General features: G+C 47.7%; 1 protein-coding gene across 1 annotated transcript in view; it reads left to right on the forward strand.

Moving 5' to 3' along the window:
• LOC147890189 (callose synthase 9-like) overlaps nt 1–19,527 on the forward strand; it is a 243,601-nt gene that overhangs the window by 107,736 nt on the left and 116,338 nt on the right. Inside the window, exons 13-15 of the mRNA XM_087390160.1 lie at nt 4,275–4,400; nt 4,530–4,629; nt 4,744–4,867. Of these exons, the coding sequence (XP_087246286.1) occupies nt 4,275–4,400; nt 4,530–4,629; nt 4,744–4,867 (350 nt within the window). The remainder of the gene's footprint in view (nt 1–4,274; nt 4,401–4,529; nt 4,630–4,743; nt 4,868–19,527) is intronic.

Genomic DNA, 19,527 nt, shown 5'->3' on the forward strand with positions numbered 1-19,527 from the left:
AATGCATGCCGAGGCTATATTCTGCAGCAGCCAAAGGAAAAGAAAGAGGGGTCCCATCATTGTGGATCGCTTCTGCAACCGAGTGTATGCCCTAGGAACGTCGAGGCTCCTGCAAAGCTAGCGGAGGGGTGAAGACTCTGGACCAAGGGATGCTTTCAGCCCGTAAAGAACTACCTTGTAAAGCATCCCTGCGATGCCATCCCTATTGTGAAAGAATATGTTTCCAATCCATCAACATATTGGAAACTAGTGGACAGCCTTTGATTTTTCCATCAATAGAACCCAAAATGAAGTCCCAAAGGAGTGGGCTGCCAATATCCAAAGGTAGGGCTGGTAAGTTTTGAAAGCAAACGACGCATCATGGCAGCCTATAGCTGAGAACCCTGCATAAATTGCAGCATGATGGTGCCTTTGTGAGCAAGAATGTGTACATGAAGGTTAAGAATATTTAGACCTCCATGCATGTTAGGTGAATAGAGATGCTGCATCGAAAGCAAATGCAAGCTTTTCTTGCCGTAATTGGAGCGCAAATATGTTTCCATAACCATAGACATGAAAACCGTAAGATCCCCTTTGCTGAACATGTCAAATGCAAATAGAATTGGATGTATGTCATTAAAATGGATTGAACAATCCGGAGCCTAACATGAAATGGCGAAGTAGCAAGTTTGCAGTATTCGAGCTTCTTCCTTAGCTTGTCAAGAACCCAATCCGATTGCTGGCGACAAGTAATCATCCAACCAAGAGGATAACCAAGGTTACGAACTAGCTGAGTAGGTTGGACAATTTGACGAGGCCATAAAAGAGAATGCCATTCTTTTGAGTGCAGAGGCAAGAGCTTAGATTTCTGAAAATTAACATGAAGACCAGCAGCCAAACCATAAAGAGATAGAGCATACATCAAAGATGAAAGATCGTGCTCAGTATTCCAAGGAGTGAAAAAGGAATCATTAGCATAGGTATGAGCAATCATAGTACCACTCTTCGGAATCTCCAATGTATGAAGCATGTCTGTAGCCACTAAATGATCCATATATTGCAGCATGGGATGTGTGGCAATGGCAAGATTTCCTACTACTACCTTTGGGAAGTATTTTTGGCTTTTTTGGGATTCACCCATGTAGATAGGGGTTTAACTTGTTCTCCACTTGGGTTCATTACAAGGCTCTCTAGACTCTATGGAAGGATAGAAATCATAGTGTCTTTGGTGATTCTACTCTTTCTACTTTCTCTTTTGCAGACGCTCTTTGCATTTTTCTTTTTTCAGACGCTCTCTGCAGCAATCTTTTTTTGATTGTTTGCAAACCAATTACATAGACTATGATGTATATTTATCATATACTGAGATCTTGAGGTGATGTACTCTTGAGCTCCCCATTCAGGGGACGCCACTGTGTAATATAAAGCATCTTATCTATTGGCTTTATAGTGATATAGTAAGGCAGCTTGCATATTCTCAGGAGATCTTTCTGAAGCATGGACTCTTCGGTGTTCAGTTCGTCGGGGCTGTCCACTTAGTGCATTACTTCAAACGCTATCGAAGAAGTCCCATGAAATTACAGGTGTGTGGACAGTGCCAAAGGACATGAGACACAGATTCCCGTCGAGCCATACATTTGTGACAAACAGTTGGAGAAATATGGCTTCGTGCCAAGAGCTGTCCATATGGAAGAACCTCTAGCATCAGTCGCCCCCACAAATAAACCTGCTGTCGAAGGAAGTCCAAAGCTGCCGTAATCTCTTCCGCCACCACTTTGCTGGGCGATTCATGCGCCAGGTCGATTCGCCTTAGCTGCAGCCCAAGATGGTGGCAACAAAACTTTACACAAGAAAGATACTGTAATGTGAGATAGCCTCAAGGGACGGGGCGACGAACCTGGGGAATGAGAGTCCAATCATCAAGCCTAGCATGAAGCTCAAGTGGGGATTGGTAGAAAAGGCTGAAGCATTAGAGCAATTTTTGGCCACAGAGGAGGATTATGCATGCCTAAGCCATATTGTCTCGCAGCCAAAGGAAAAGATATCATGGTACGATCATCATGAATCACATCAGCCACAGATCAGATACCTTTGAATCACATTAGCCACAGATCAAATACCTTTGAAACTAATAAAGTAGGAATGTTTAGGTTCCTGCAAAGCCAAAGGAGGGTCAAAGGCTTTCAACCAATGCAAACTTTCAGCCCGTAAAGAATTTTCGTGCAAAGGAGTCACGGCCATGCCATCCCAAATGTGAAAGGATGTGCTTCCAATTAAATAACATTTTGGAGACCAAAGGACAACCTTTAATCTTGCCATCAATACAGCTAAGAAGAAATTCCTACTGATTTGGCTGCCAATAACCAAAAGCAGAGGTGTCAATTTTCAAAAGAAATAACACATCATTATAGCCCACGGTTGATCTTCTTGCATATTGCAGCATCATTTTCCCCTTATGAGCAAGGATGTGCAGGTGAATGTTGAAATATTCAAATTCCCCGAATAGAGACGTTGCACAAAAAGCAATCTCAAACTTTTTTGGGCATGTTTGGATCGCCGAAAAGTTTCCATAATGACTGGCATAAAGTATATCAGATCTCCCTTACCAAACATCATTAAATGCAAGTAAAATTGAATGTATATCACCAAAATAGATTGAACTATTCTTAAGCAAACATGCAATGGACAAGTTCATAATTTCCAGTATTCAAGCTTTTTCTTTGATTTTGCAAGTGCCTAGTCAGTTTGTTGGTGACGAGTAATTATCCAACCCAAAGCGTAACCAAGATGGCGAACTTCACCCGGCCATATAAGACTATGCCAGTCTTTAGAATGCTAGGACATATAATAGAGAAGCAGCTAGGACATATAATGATAGAGCATGCATGAGGGAAGAAAGATCCCTCTCAATATTCTTTGGAGTAAAAAAGAATCATCAGCATATGTTTTAGCAACCCTAGTGCGACTTCCATGAATTTCCAATCCATGCAACATGTCTATAGCCACAAGATGATCCATGTATTGCAACATTGGATATGTGGCTATAGCATACAACATTGCACTAAGTGGACATCCTTGGGTAACTGAACAACGGACAGTCCAAGTTTCAGAAATATCCCCAGACAATATATAAGCAGCTTTAGTATCATTGTTAAACCAGTAAATAACATGCTGCATTTTTTGTGCTAAGACCCAAAGCATGCATGGTCTATGAGATGAAACAAAGTTATTCTTGGTATTGATATACTGGGTCATAGTCTTTTCTTTGAAAGAAAGAAAGAAGGAAAGAAAGAAATATTCCTATGACCTTATATGCAGGCATGCATGAATGTTCGTATGGTTGTATGTATATTGTATGCATGCATGAGACTGTGCTGGTCTGGTCAAGCTGGGAAAATTAGGCGAGCGTAGTGTGTGTGATGTTCTATAATTGCACTGTTCATTCTTGTTGGTAGAACAAGCGGAAGGCTGCTACTGTCGGTGTCTTTTGATAATGAATTGCACACAAGAGCTAAGAGAGACTCTATAGCATTAGGTGACAAGAGACACATAATCTTTGGTTTCTTCTTATTTGATATTTGTCTCATTTATTTTGTCAAGGGGGGATGTCCTTCATCCAAAATTAGTAGCCTGCACCTATACATGAGAGCCACCTAGCCCATAGTTCATCCAAGGCATGAGTCTAGTGTACTTGTTTATTTCCCTATGAATCTTGTGAATATGGGCCAATTCGTTGCAGTTGTCACTTGAGTGGTAGTTATTTTTTCAAATTTATCCATGGCATAAATAACAGGCATTGTCTTATACTGTTCCTATTGATTCTGATTGTGGCTTAGCATCTAGTGTCAATCAACTAGGGCAGACGTCTCTGTTTGTGCAGTAGGATCCTGTTGCTCAGTTTTGCAGAGACAATTATTTTTGGTAATTGGCAGAGAGAGGGCACTGAAGGAACGAGGAGATAACTGGGGTAGAGTTGGCTATGGAAAGGAAATAGGAGAGGAGAGGGCCTGCTGACTGCTAGATATTTTCTGTGTCTGCTAGAAAGAAAGGAATTGGTGGAAGCAAGTGCATTGGTTAGAGCCTACATTTTTTTGGCCTTATATATGCATATATGATAATTTTAGAGTTGGCTATGGAAAGGAAGTAGGAGAGGAGAGGGCCTGCTGACTGCTAGATGTTTTCTCCATCTGCTAGAATGAAAGGAATTGGAGGAAGCAAGTGCATTGGTTAGAGCCTACATTTTTTTGGCCTTATATATGCATATATGATAATTTTACATGAATGTGTGAATTCAGGGTTCAGGAATGCTTCCAAGGAAGAAACGTGCTTTGGGGAAAACTTCCTTTGTTGAACATCGGACATTCTTTCACTTATATCACAGCTTTCACCGTGTGTGGATTTTATTGGTGATGATGCTGCAGGTAGTAATGCATTTCTTTTGTAGAATTTTGTCCAAAACTTTTAATATTAGAAAGGATCAGGCAAGGAGGCTGGGATTTCTGTGGCTGTGCTTCTCTTAAGCAGATGTACTTTTTTTGTTTAACTTGCAGGGTTTGTCCATCTTAGCATTTTCAAGGAAACTTAACCTCTGGACATTGAAGATAGTGCTTAGCCTTGGCCCTACATTCTTTGTCATGAAGCTAATTGAATGTAAGGCTGCAAGAATTCATGGCTCTTTTAATTGTAGGATTGATGTGAAAGCAGTCATGATATTTTGAATTTGATATGCTCAATGCAAGCACTCCCCTCCTGTGAAATGTGCAGCCGTACTTGACCTCATGCTGATGTTTGGAGCTTACATGAGCTCTCGCCCCAATGCAGTCGGCCGAATAGTTCTGCAATTTATCTTTTCTGGAGGATGCACTGGAGCAGTTTTTTACTTGTACTTGTGAGTTGCATGAACTTCGTCTGTATTTTTAGGTTGGGTTTTATTAGTCTCTTTCAAGAGGAAATGTGTTTGGTTTCCATACCTTTGGAGCCTCACGCCTGCTTCCAAGTTGTCTTTTAGATTTTTGGTTCCTCTTTAATCAGTTATTAAGCCCACAAGTTTAACTGAAAGGTGTGTAGAAATTGTCTCCATGTTTGTGAACTCTGAATTATGCTATTGGAGACGTTTCTAGAAACTGATTTTGCGGGTTTCAAAATTTTACTACTAGAAATCGCTTTTGAACAAAATAAATGCAGTATCTCATTTAGAAAGAATGTACATTCATAGTTGCACCAAACTGAAGCAACTATTACTCAAAAAACTAGAAACAGTGATAAAACGCTTTGAACTGGGCCAGAGGAAGATCTCTAAGAGATTGTGCATCTTGGAGTCTTTTAAAGTTTGCTAAAGACCGATGGGTCTATGAGACTGAAGAAAAACCTGATACAGTGAGCAAAAGGGCGGAGCTACTAGTGAGCATCCTAACCCATGCTAGAAAACTGTGTAGACATAGTCAGTGATATCATAGTCAATGTCTACCAAAACCCTAAGCAGCCATCCTAGCATCATCATCCTCATGTGGAGAGAGAGTCTAATGGCAGTAGTGAGTGTGATCTGTGCGTCTATCCTTTGCTTGGTGTGTCACGTCTTGGTCTCAGGGTCTCTGCCTCTCGTGGTAATTGTGACAGCAACCTCTGTGATGGGCCGGGCAGGGTCCCTTGCTCCTGTCTCCTGATGAGACGATCTCTATGTCTGACCGCCTCGTGAATAAAATCTGCCAGGCATCTCTGGTCTGGGTATAGGAGAGTTAGGAGAGGCCCTCGAACCTGTCTCTGAAAAGGCAACGGTATCGTCCACGAATCTCATAGTAGACTGGGCAACGGAAAAGAAAGTGACTCCAGCTCATGGTGTGCACACAATGTGTAGATGTGATTCTTCTTTGGTATCCCCTTTGCACGCCTGCTCTCAATACGAAGCCGGTGCGATGACACACATAATTGTCCAAGGGCAATCCTGAGTGAATATGGTAGGTGGATCTGAGTGTACCCTGGTGGAATGATGAAACCCTGTGCTGAAATGTGCAAGCAATGGTCCCGATAGAAACCGAGCTTCATGGGGGGGGGGGAAGAGAGAGAAAGAAAGAAAGAAAGATATATTAATGTCTCCAGAAGCCGTCGCGGGACTATGAGACAAAGCACACACACCAAAAGGGTAAACACAAACACAAAACATCAGTTATAGACTGAGAGTCTCTTGGGAGTGCATATAACCACTTCCAAAGCTATTATAGATAAGCTACATTATACTAGGTGAGATAGTCAGCTGTATTACATCAGTTTAAGACTGAGTGTCCTTGGGTTTGGATTTAAAATCTTTGATAAGTGCTTTTCCATCTCTGTAGACAGCCCCTTTCCCTTCTTTGCGCGCATCCTTCACTTTGGTCAAATCTATGGACTTCATCTTGAGCTGAATCGGGGTGAGCTTCTCTGATATTCATACCTTGGTGCCTCTCAAAATTTGTTTGCATGAGAATCTTGATTCTTGTTTCCTAAAATTGAGTACCACTTTAGCTTGGGTCCCAATAGGAGCCACAATGGTTATATCCTTTATGTCCCATTCAATCTAAGGGGTTGCTGCTATGATATTATCAATTTTGTCTTCCAGGCTCCCTTCATGCCAATCTTCAGGTAATCCTCCAATGCGTAGGCATCGAGTATTAGGCGCCCTCTTTTCTTGTTCTTGCACCTCTCCATATACTTCACTTTTGTTGATTTTGTTGTCCATTGTTGCTGAGATTTCCTCAGAGAGAGAGAGAGAGAGAGAGAAAGAAAGAAAGAAAGAAAGTGTATTATTGTCCACTAGAGGCCAAAATGGGCCCATGGGACATCAAGAACTCTGCATACAAGATAGCACAAAATCAACGTGCCCCAAAGAAGAGGCATTGTCGAATATCATCTAAGTGCTACGCAATATAATGCAAGTGAAAGTACATAATGTCAAATCTGAGCCTAAATACAGAGTCAACTAGATGCAAGGAAACAGCCCCCGGGTGCAAAATGGGGGGATGAGCACAATATGCCAATGCAAAGATACAAGTCCAGGTGTCACGGAGTCTGAGAACCAAAATAATACTGGAAATCCTGTCCATCGACTCTGCCTCCTGCTATGAGAGTACAAATCTGGGCAAAGGTGAGGTGAGCGGCTGGTGGGGCGAGATCTCCATGATTAAGTCTCCTCCGAAATGCTGCCATCATCCTGGATCGTCTGGAGATGAAGCGGCGAGTACGTCCCCTATGTAACAAGATCCTGCGGCGTCTACAAACCATCTCATATGTACATCCACATGGTGGAGGCATGTGTCCTGTGTGGGCTCTGCCGTCCTCGTGCTCCTCCTGGTCTCTGTCCTCTGGTATGGCGTGTGCCTGACCTCTATGAGGATGGGCTCTATCACGCTCCGGTCTGTGCTCTTTGAGGTAGTCTCGCCGAAGCATAGTGGCCTCCCTGACATAAAGGGCTAGGCAATGCTGATCCTCGTAGTCCATCACTCGTGAGAGAGGTCCAAAGCCATCCGTGAAGAGACAGTGGAATCTACCTCTGATCTCATAATATAGCGGGCATCTGCAAATGAAGTGCTCCTCTGACTCCACCTCTCCCATGGTGCAACAAGGGCAGATCCTGGTCTCTCGGCTTGGTCGCCGTCCATCCTCCATGTGTCGCATCCTACCAGCCTCTATCTCGAGCTGATGCGAAGAGACTCTAAGCTGGCCGAGGGCAATCCTCAGTGAGTGGGACATGTGGGTACCTGTATAGCCTGGTGGGATGACAAATCCATCCTCTGAGATCCGAAGGAAGTGGTCACGATATGTGGCCATCTTTGTCGGAAGCTGCGTGGGATAAATCCAAGTGCGATACGTATGAAGCTGCAGCAAGTCTGCTCTCGTGACCTGGCTAAGCTCGTGGCGAGTCAACTCGAGATGAGGGGCATCTATGCTGTATCGGAACGGAGGCAGTCTATCCATGTCTAGTCCAAGATATGTGAGCCACCTAGTGAGTCTGAAGTACCAGCAGTATCGGGTCCCTGATCGTGCCAACTCCATAGAAGATGCAAGTGCTAACCATGGCAACCGAGCTCTGCCTGCTGCTGAGTCTCCAAACTCCCTGACCCTGTGCAGATACATGACCGACTGAAACGCTGCATCCAATGCAAGGGGAGTAGCTCCAAACTCTGCTAGCATGATCTCGTGCGGAACTGTAGCCTTGGCCCTAATGAGCCGAGAGAACATGATGATCTGTAACCTCTCTACTCGTCTCCAATCTGCAGCGCCGAGGTCTCCTGCCCAGAAAGGAGCTGCATACATCGCAGCTGGTCTCACCACTGTATCAAAAAGCAAGGATTTCGTATCGGGATGCTGAAAGTGGGACTGAAAACACTGACGCTCAAGATGAGCCAACGAAGCATACCGTTTACTAATCCTATCTCGTGCTGCATATGTCATGGTGAAGACCGGACCCCTGAAAACTGCCCTTAAATAAGTGTACTCTCTAACAAGCTCAATGGGCTGTCCGTCATAAGTGAAGCAAAACTCATCCGTGCTGTAAATACGATCAGAGGTGTTGAAAACCATAACCTTGGTCTTGCCAAGGTTTACGGTCAACCCCCTGTCCTGGCAAAACCTGTGGAGTGCCTCAATATGTGCCTGGAGGCCCTGAGCAGTAGAGGAAATGAGAACCACATCGTCCGCATACAGGAGGATAGGAATGAAGGATCCTGAGAGAGTAGAGCCCACACCGCCTGTCATCTGTACAAACATCTCTAGCTCATCAATATATAATCCAAAGAGAGTAGGAGAGAGCGGGCAGCCCTGCTTCACCCCAATCGTGCTGCATACCTCCTCTGAGAGCCCCTCACGTGTCCGAGCCCGACCAGTGACCCTCTCATACAAAGCCATGATAGCCCACTGTATCTCTCCACTAAAGCCCATCTGGCGAATCCTCTGAAACAATCTGAATCGCGGAACTGTGTCAAATGCCTTCCTGAAGTCCACGAAGCAACAATAAAGCCGTTGCCTTCGTGACTTCGCCTCCTCCACCAGTGCCCTATGTGTGAGGATGTGGTCAAGTGTCGAATGATCCCTACGAAATCCAGCCTGCCCTCTGGCTCTGAGTCCTGTCGTCTCGGCATGGTCATTTATACGGCTTTCCAAAACTGATGCAAAGATCTTGGCCATAACGTGGCCGATCATGATGGTCCTGTAATTCGACGGCTCCATAGGGTCCCCCGACTTATGGATAGGTACTATGGTATTGCCTAACCAGGACTGTGGTAGGCCTGTACAAACAGACTCATTGAAGAGACGGGAAAGAACAAAATCTAAGGCATCAATCCCATGGATTACATACTCCGCTTGCAATCCATCATGATCCTTAGCTCTCCCGTTCTTCAATCGGTGGACTGCTGCACGGACACTCTCTGGTGTGAAAAGACTAGATGAAGTTGGCCTAGGGGAATGGGATAAATTGATGGCTGGCTGATCTGGAACATCGTATAGAGCTGAAGTATATGCAGACCAGACACGTGGATCTGTAAGGGGGCTCTGAGACTTCGAGCGGAGGAATTTTCTCCAGAATTCCTTGGAGTCACAGCTGAAAAGCAAGCTTCTCAGCTCCTCCTCATTCTGGGCTAGAAATCGGCGTTTCTTGCGCCTAACCAACCACTTGTAGTCTCTCTTGGTTTCGGTAAGGAGGGGAGACTTCTCCTTGGTCTCAAGGTGAAGTTTCCTGCGGAGTTCCTTACACTCCTCGTCATACCAACCGTTGCAAGGAACAAGACCAACCGGTGGGGGACTAGACGAATGACACGTGGCAGGGAAGGACATGTGGGCGGCAGAAACGAGTGAAGAATGTACAAGTTCCCACCGGTCCTGCGTGGATGGTAGAGCATCTAATAGATGAGGACGGAGTAGGCGGCTGAGGTTCTGGCTATATACATCATCGAACTGGTGGTCGAAATGAACCTCATAATAGGATTGGCGGTCGTGATGACGAGGGGGGGGTGGGTCATGGGAGACATGAGTCAAAGTAAAGTGGATGAGTGCATGGTCGGCAGAGGGCATGAAGGGGCTAACAGTAAGGCTATGGATGGAAGGGACTAGAGTCGGGGGACCTGTGATGTAGTCGATCACGCTAGTGCCACGCCCAGAAGCAGAAGAGAATGTAGGCATGGAAGACTGTGGCCACCTGGACAAGCCGTTATAAATGACCATACTGTGCGAGGTGAGGAGCTCCAGTAACTGACGTCCCTGATCTGTGGGCTGTACTGTGCAGTCTGATGAAGTCCGACAGAGGCTATCATTGTGAGATGCTGGAAGTATGACCGGATCCTCCATGAAGTCATAAGTGAGGGCCTGTCTGTTTGAGGTCCTCGCGTTGAAGTCTCCTAAGAGGATGACTTCTCCGCGATGTGAAAAATCTGCAATGTCCGCTGAGAGATCCTCAAATATGGCCTGGCCTTGATCACTGCCCACTTGCCCTGAGCTCGGGCTGCATCTCTCTGAGGCATGAGCGCCTTGTGCTCCTCAACCTGTATCTGAGTCAGATCCTCGTCCATGGAAATCTTTGGGTGGTCTTTGAGTGTCCCTCTCCTCCTGAGGGCAGCTAGACGTGCCTGGGCATCTCTGAATCTGATAATGAGGGGCTGCTCTCTAGTACGATCTCTCCCGACTCTATATGCTCCTACTATGCCATGATCCTGTACTCCCAATGTCTGAGAGACAAAGGTCACAGCTTGTGTCATCGTGGACTCTGTCTCCGAGGGCAAGATACCACGAATCCGAATGTTGAGGGCCTTTGTGGCCCTCTGCTGTGACTCGGCCAATGTAGCTGATACAGTCGATCTCTGAGGCTGTGATGGCTGACGGCGGACGACATCCACCCACTCTGTGGCTCTCTGGACCTCTGTCTGAAGGGAGGTCAAACGCTCCTCAACCGCTGCTACTGCTGTAGTGGGAGATGTGTCTATGTGCTGAACGCGAGTCTGGATCTGTTGCACTCGCTCTGTGTGTCCATGAATCTCTCCAGCAAGAGTCCTATGAGTCGCCTATAAGACCTGAAGATCTGTTCTAATAGACAAGATCTCCCCATCCTGCTGTGTCACTCGATCAGTAAGAGATGCAACCTGAGCTGTAAGTAGAGCAATGGTCTCGTCCTTCCTGTGAAGCATCTGAAGGGCAGCTCGGAGGTGGGTCTAAAAGTGCTGAAGCTCTGGTAGGATGTGCTGGCAAGGACAAACAGTGCAAGGCATGGAAGGAGAAAGAGAGGGAGAAAGGGGGGAAACCGGTAAGGTGGGTAGCGGGGATGAGGGAGAAGGCTGGAGAGGGGGAGAGAAAGCGGGTACCGAGGATGGAGAGGAGGGGAAGGCTAAAGTTGGAGAAGGGGTAGGAGAAGAAGGGACCTGAGAGGGGAGGGGTGAAAAAAACTGCGGGTACAAGGTGGCTATGGGTGGAAGATGAGATAATGGGGCTGAAACCGGTGTACCTGTGACTGGGAGTGCGGCAAGTGCGGGCACTGCGCTGGGCAGAAGATGAGATAGTGGAGCTGAAACCGGTGTACCTGCGACTGGGAGTGCGGCAAGTGCGGGTACTGCTCTGTCCTTTGAAGAGGATGCAAGTCCTCTTCTACTATAGTGCAGCATGTCGGTCGTGGAGGCCATTGATGTTGCTGCTGTTGCTCCTTCTGTAACATGCTCGACAATGTCGGCCATGTTTAATTACGGGAAACGGGAAACCGGCGGCATTGAAAAGCGGGAGATGGCGAGCGCTGCCAATGCGCGATGAGCGGGTGAGCGGGGTGGGGGGCCTGAGCGGCTGAGCTGCGAGGGGGAGGGTCTGAGCGGGGTGAGCCGCTGCGAGGGGGAGGAGCTGCGAGGGGCGAGGGGCTGGGAGGGGGGTAGGGGGGAGCTGCGGGGGGGGAAGGGGGGGGGGGGGGGAGCTGCGAGGGGGGGGGGAGGGGCTGCGAGGGGGGGGGGGGGCTGCGATGGTGCGAGGGGCTGCGAGGGGAGAGGTGGGAGCTGCGAGGGGGGGGGGAGGAGCTGTGAGGGGGGGGCGAGGAGCTGCGAGGGGGGGGGAGCTGCGAGGGGGGGGAGGGGCTACGAGGGGGGACTGCGAGGGTGCGAGGGGCTGCGAGGGGGGAGGGGTGAGCTGCGAGGGGGGGGTGAGGGGCTGCGAGGGGGGGAGGGGTGAGCTGCTAGGGGGGCTGCGGGGGCGAGGGGGAGAGGGGAGCTGCGAGGAGGGGCTGCGAGGGGGAGAGGGGGGGGAGGGGTGAGCTGCGAGGGGGAGAGGGGGGCTGCGAGGGGGAGAAGGGGCTGCGAGGAGGGGCTGCGAGGGAGAGAGAGAGTGAGAGAGAGAGGATAGGCTAGGGAGAGAGATAATGATAGAGAGAGAGAGAGAGAGAGAGAGAGAGAGAGAGAGAGAGAGAGAGAGAGAGAGAGAGAGAGATTAACGTCCACGGGAGGCCTCACGGGCCTATGGGACAAAGTACACAGAAAAGCGAACTCATCCAAGCCTCAGTGGGCTGAAGCAAAGGGTATGCTAGGACCCTTGCTGAGTACTAATCTATGCTAACAGAATCATAATCATAGAAGAAAAGTCAACTACAACTACAGAGTGGGCCATATCAATCAATCAATCTATCCAGGCGTTGGGACGAAACTGAAGCTTGGTATAGTGATGGCTCTTTGGTGGGCTGCGAAGATGTCTCGTATTTGCGTCTGTCGAGCTATCTCGTGTTGCGGTAGGGGACGCGGTCTCCTCGCTCTTTGGACTCTCTTGGCTATGTCTAGGGTGACCCCTTGTCTCTGTCGGCCTCCCTTGAGGAACGTTGTGATAGGTCGGACCTCAATAGAGTGTATTCTGGAGGCTCTTTGTCGCACATGGCCTTTGCACCCCTCTCTCGGTGGTATTGTGTCGGTTGCTCATCCAGATTGCTCTCATGTCGGCTAGCTCCTCCTCCTCCACTCCATTGTGTGCGGGGGTTTACTCAAATGTATAGAAGTGTGTGACGTGTCACTTTGCCCGGCCACCCTCTATGTCTTGTAGTGGTCTGATCATTGTGTGCTACTCTTTGATCTGTCGTAGAAGCGTCTCCCTATGTCGCCGCATCTCCATCAGATAAAGCCTGATACAGACTTGGTCATGGAAATGGATCAGTCGTGACAAAGGACTGAAGCCACTCCCCTCTAGGTAGAGACAGTGGTAGCATCCCTGAATCTCATAGTAGGTTGGGCAAACACAAAGAAAGTGCTCCTTTGTCTCAACCGCCCCCAGTGTACATAGCGTGCAGACTTGCTGCTCTCTGGGTATAGCTGCTGCTCTCCCTGCCTCGATCCTTAGTTGGTGGGACGATACCCGCAGCTGACCAATGGCAATCTTCAGTGCATGGGAGACTCCTCTATCCTTCAGATACTCGGGTCTGATAATGAATCCCTTATCTGATACTCTCAAGACGTGGTGGCGATAAAACTGGGTCTTGGTGGGGAGGTCCTAGTCCTCCCCCCAAGTCCACGATGTGTGAAGTTGGAGGAGGTCTAACTGTATGATACGGTTGATCTCATCTTGCGGGATCGACTTAGGATGTGCATCCATGCTGTACGGAAAGGGGGGAAGCCTATCCATCTGGATAGCGTGCCTGGCAAGCCATGGAGAGAGAGAGAGAGAGAGAGATGATATGATTGTATTAACGTCCTCGTGAGACGCTTCAGGATCTATCAGACAATGACCACTATCAAGAAGTAGTGATTGTTTACATCCATTGAAAGAAAATAGCATAAATAAAAGCATAAATGTGCTATGCAGTGAGTACTTGTTGTGCTAGCATGTGTGCTAGGCCAAGTACTTTGTTGCGATATTCTAAAATTTCCTTTATGTAGTTGCCTAGCTCTTTGGCTGGCCACTCCAGTAGGGATTTCAGGTTGCTTCTATTGCCCCTATAACATTCTCTGCATATGCTCGACATGTTAGGAGTACATGCTGCTCATTTTCTACTTCGGCTGCGGGGCAGATTTTACAGTCTTTCTCTCTTGGTACCCTGGGTCTTGCCCATCTTCCCCTCTCCACCTCGAGAACATGTGAACTGGTTCTGATTTTGCAGATTAAATGTCTTTTAAATATTGATATGTCTTCCCCGAGCTATTTCTGCATTCCATAGCTGTCCATCGGATTGATTTCCTGCTTATAAAACTGCATTTTCCCCCTTGGTTCTTGCGATAGCTTTTGTCGCATTCTTTGCGTCACTAGCTCCCTGATTTCCCATGCATCTTCGGGGATATCAGGAGCGGTTATATCCCATAATTCCATCCATTTCAGCCCCTCTTTGTGCCATCCAGCGATTTGCGTAGCTTCCATTGCTTTGTGTGGTATCCTTTTGGCATCCATTTTTCCAACTTTGTTTAGGTATGCCATGAATTGGCACAATGCCTCTTCTTTGAGAGGTATCATACCTGTCTCAGCCAACAAGATGGGGTATGGTGTTTGTGCTTTCACCCCTAACTTCCCTATGAGAAATCGTTTATGCAAAGTCTCTATTCGGTTCCAGTAGGCCCTAGAGAGCCCAGGTGCCCAGGCTGAGCTCCCATAAAGGACCACTGTTTGTACGAGCATGGTATACAAAAACTTTGTCATTTTCGAGTTCCAGAAGTGTGCCTTTCTGCACTTGTTTTGGAAGTTATATAAAGCTTTCAAACCTCCCAGGATTCTTCTTTCCACACATGCATTCCACTTGTAAGTGTCTGCAAATTCCAGCCCTGAGCATTTTCTTTGTCTTCTCATCCCCCCATTTGATAATTTCAGCCACTAGCCCTTGTGTGTCTGGAGCCTTTCCGTTTGCGAGCTTTTTCAGACCCTTTCCCACATCTTCCTCTATTATGACATCATTACAGCTTTGACGGAAAAGTTATTATCGACCGTCTCTTCTTCCTCTCTCTGATAGAGGCCGTTGGCGAAATCTATCATGTCTTCTCATGATGGTTTCCTCTCTTGGGGTATGCTGCCATGTAGCTTTTGGAAAAACTTTCTAGGATTTTGCTTAAGCTCATCAAAGCTGTCAATTTGTTTGGTCTTGAGAAACTCTCTTTTTTTGGTTCTTACCAACTTTCTGTAGGCTCTAGCTTTGTCCTCCTTCTTGGTTGTGTCTTCTGTTGTCCATGCTTTTTTTGCTTGGGTGTACCTTGGTGGAATGATGAAACCCTTTGTTGAAATGTGCAAGCAGTGGTCCCGATAGAAACTGAGCTTCATGGAGCAAGTGAGCGAGCGAGCGAGAAAGAAAGAAAGAAAGAAAGTTTATTAAAGTCTTCGGGAGACCGTGAAGGTCTATGAGACTAAAGATAAGTGATACAATGAGCATAACGGTGGTGGTCTCAAAACGGGCCAACCAACCGTTTCTACAAAAAAGAGGTTATGAAGGACTGTGTGTCTAGTCCTGATACAAAAAATATGTGTCTACTTCCAGATGATACAAAGAAGGGGGGGGGCACCAAAAATGGGGCAGAGGGGGAAGATACAGTATACATGTGCAGATCGTCAGAGACCAATCATAGAGGGGCCGTCAAATGGGAGGTCGGAAAAAACCCTGCGATAGATGATTGGCCTTTGACGTCATGCGGCCTAGTCGAGCTCGGTCGTCGGGGGTGGCGGGTGGCCCTGTGGATGAGGGCAACGGTAACCCCGGTGGGATGGGTAGAGAGCAGAGACGAGATGTCATGGACCTGGATGTGTGAGTCTGTCGGCTGATGCAGCTGTCGTGGCTCTGGCTCTCGCTCACGTCCGCGTCGTCGGCTAGACTGAGAAGAGGTATCCTGTGACTGAAAGAAGTCAGTGATAGGCCGCTGGGTGTCCTCATGTTGTGTGTGCTGCTCGTGTCGCCGTGCTCGGAGAGGTATCTCGGTGGCGAGTCATCTCATGTAAGAAAGGGGCTAGGCATCGTTGATCCGGGAACTGCAGCATGTGTGGGAGGGAGCCGAATCCGTTGCGGAAGAGGCAGTGGTATCGGCCTCGAATGGCATAATAGATCGGACATCTGAAAGCAAAGTGCTCCTCCGACTCGGTCTCTTGCAAGTCGCAAAGTGGGCAAATGCGGTCCTCTCGTGGGATACCCTCTGCGCGTCCGCTCTCGATTCGTAATCGGTGTGACGAGACCCTAAACTGACCGAGGGAGATCCGGAGCGCATGTGGTAGATGAAGCTGTGTGTAACTCGGAGGTGTGATGAAGCCCTCCTGTGAGATCTGGAGGCAGTGTCGGCGGTAGAAGTCGAGCTTCACAGGAAGCTCGGAGTGAAGAAACCATGTCCGCCAGGTGTGGAGCTGGAGCAGATCCGCTCGAATGAGCCGGTTGACCTCCTGGTCAGTGGGGGAGAGGGCAGATGGTGGAGCGTCGAGGCTGTACTGAAAAGGAGGCAACCGGTCTAAGTCGAGGCCGAGTCGGGTGAACCAACTGGAAAGACGACTTTACCAGCATCGCTGGTCCCCATCAACGGATAAGGCCATAGAAGGGGGGGAGGGAGAGAGAGAGAGAGAGAGAGAGAGAGAGAGAGAGAGAGAGAGAGAGAGAGAGAGAGAGAGAGATGTGTATTAACGTCTTCGAAAGGCCTCGCTGGCCTATGAGAAAAATTAGAAAAGTGATACATGCTCATACATGCCAGAAAGGGCTCAGGCAAAGGGATCTCTAAGACCCTTTCTGAGTACTATACTTGACAAAACTCAGAAATACAAAAACGTGTAAACTCGCCCAAAACTAGGGACTACTAGCCAGACTGAGTCTCGGAGTAGCTGTTAGAGGACATATTCAGATGCCCATGGTGGCTGTTTTATGAGCTGAAAAATGTATGTATGTGTGTCTGTCTGGTCGTCTCATGCTATGGTGGGGGGTGTGGTCTTTGGGCTCTCTATATCCAGTGGGCGATATTAATAGGAACGGCTTTGGTTGGGTGGTCTTCTCCCAATAGAGCTGTAATGGATTGGACCTGCATCGTGCGTGCTCTGGTGGCTCTAGCGTCTCTGGCTGTATCCCTCCTGGTCGTCGTCTCATCTCTCTGGTCCATACTGCCCTAATGTCGTTAATCTCCTTGTCCTCTATCCCATTAATGCCCAGGAGAAGAAGGTCTCTCTGTGACGTCTCATCTCCATCAGGTGGAGATCGACACATACCTGGTCTTGGAAGTGAATCAATTCGGAGAGAGGCCCGAATCCATGACCCTCATAGAAGAGGCATTGATAGCGTCCTCGGATCTCATAGTAAATTGGGTAGGTACATAAAAAATGTTCCTCTGTCTCTACCTCATCCAATTTGCACATTTTGCAAATCCTTTGCTCTCTCTGCCTCAATCCTCAGTCGATGGGATGAGACTGCCTCAATCCTCAGTCAATGGCAGTCTCATCCCATCCCTTATGGACATGATGGTCTTGTATGTCCTCCAGATACTGGGGGTCTAATGATCATTCCGTCCTCTGACACCAACAGAATTATTGGTGGGGAATTCCTCGTCCCTTTCTCATCTCCATGATGTATAAAGCTGAAGCAAGTCTAACCGTATGATACAGCTGATCTCATCCCGTGGGACAAGAGGATCAGGAGCCTCCAAAGTACACTGGAGGAGGGTGAGATGATCCATTTGAATGCCATGTCTGTCAAGCTAGTTAGAAATGCATGCATACTAGGCCTTGCTGGCTCCACTTTCAGCAAGTCGCATAGATGACTCTAGTGGCACTCTCGGTAGCCTCTCTGTAGGTAAGGCTCAGACCCTGCGGAGATAGCTATGTACCTAGAAGATAGCATCAATCTCGAGCAGTGATAGGTAGCTCTGCCTGTCTGGTGGGGATGAGGGCTTTCTATGAATCATCCTCGATTTCATAGTCACTTGTAGTTTCTTGAATGAGGCACAGTCTCCTGAGAACTCAAACATCTGTGGGAACAAGGAGGAGCAATGTGTGTATGAGCCAACATCTGCCCAGTGTAGGCCATCTTCTCCCAGTCCTAGTGATGCCCTATGGGCCTTGGTATGTGCCTTGTAGGCATAGTTAGAGGCACTCTAGTGTTTTAGTGCCTTTTATGCCACATAGGACATTTAGTCCTATGTGACACCTAGGACACTTAGTCCGAGGGTCTATCTTCATGTACTTTGTACTACTGCCTCTACAATGGTATCAAAGCGGGTATTACTCACTCCCCCATAGAGGCACTCTCCAGCCTCTCGGAGCCCCCCTCCATTGCTCTTTGGGAGCTAGTCACTTGTTGGTCGACTGTTTCAACAGCTCGTTTTTGGGTTTGTGAGGAGTTCTAGGGACTTCCAGGAGCTTTTCATTGCGGTAACTTGGCTTCTCCAGCTTTCTCTTGATAGCCGACTTCATAGGCGGCTGTTTACAGCACTTCGAAGATCTCCATCAGCTTGTTTAGGCCTGGTAGGGCTGTCCTTTCACCTCACTTCTACAGCAAGCGTATGCAGATCGCGACCTGTCTAGACCACTTTCCAGGGCTCTCCAGCAGCCAGATCTTCAGTTCGAAGCCTCTTGAGGCAGTTCCAGCCACCATGTAGCTGCTCCTTCACCTCGACTTGCTGCTGCTGCCCTTCTAGAGACTCTATCTCCATCCTAGGTACCTCTCCTTGCTAGGTGACTTGCTGGATACACTTTTCCAGCTCGCAATCTGCCCAAAGCTCTAATTTGAGGCACGTCCAAGTGAATCCTCATCTACAGCAGGTGCCTACTCCACGCGAGTTATCCAAGAGCCTCTCTCGGGTTGTCCAGCCTGTTCTTAACAAGATCCGCCAAGTTTCAGCCCCCTTTGCTCAACCTACTGTCAAACCCTAATTTCGAACAGGAAAATTTAGGACATTTGGACCTTCAACTTGTCAATACAACAGTTTGGACAAGCTTGACAACTGAAATCCTTCCAAAAATTGAAGTTTTCAGTCAAATTCAGGTTCAAGACTGTTACATTGTGCCACATCATCACTCAAGGTTTCCAAATTTGGGGCTTTTGTGTTGGGACCTGAATTTCAGCTGATAACTCTGTTCCTATACCCTGCTGCACATATTTTCAGTCTATTTGCTCTCTCTATTTTGTCATCTGAGCAAGAAATGGCACCGTGTTCCCTTGAGGCCCAGTGCAGCCTCTTGGAAATATATGTTGTTGGCTTATAGGTATTTGGGACAGCAAGATATATTTTTGCAGTTGAAAGCCTTGAGGCTATTCTTTGGTCACTTTGTTAGTGCATTTCTACTTGTACTATTTGCAATGGCTGGGAACAATCACAACTTATTTGGCATTCTTCCTGAAGATGATGAGTTGGATGGCACCAAATATCCGATGTGGTCTTATCTCATGAAACACATTCTTGTTGCAAGGCACTCTACAGTGGCTGTCCCTACTGCTGGTTCCTTTGTAGAGGGTACCCTTCGTAATGCTTTTGTTAGATATCAATGCTCCACTCTCGTGTAACTACGCGGGAACAAGCTAACTCTACTTGTAAGCCCCTCATATGAGGAGAAGGCATTTGAGTAGCTCGGTTATCCGGTAGGTCCTGGTTTGGACACCAGATGGGAGCCATGTGTGGCCTGATGGCTGGACGGAGTCAC

This window comes from Dipteris shenzhenensis, chromosome 19, assembly GCF_047967505.1.
Source record: "Dipteris shenzhenensis isolate YYH24624 ecotype China chromosome 19, Dip_SZ_1.0, whole genome shotgun sequence".
Classification (NCBI taxonomy): Eukaryota; Viridiplantae; Streptophyta; class Polypodiopsida; order Gleicheniales; family Dipteridaceae; genus Dipteris; species Dipteris shenzhenensis.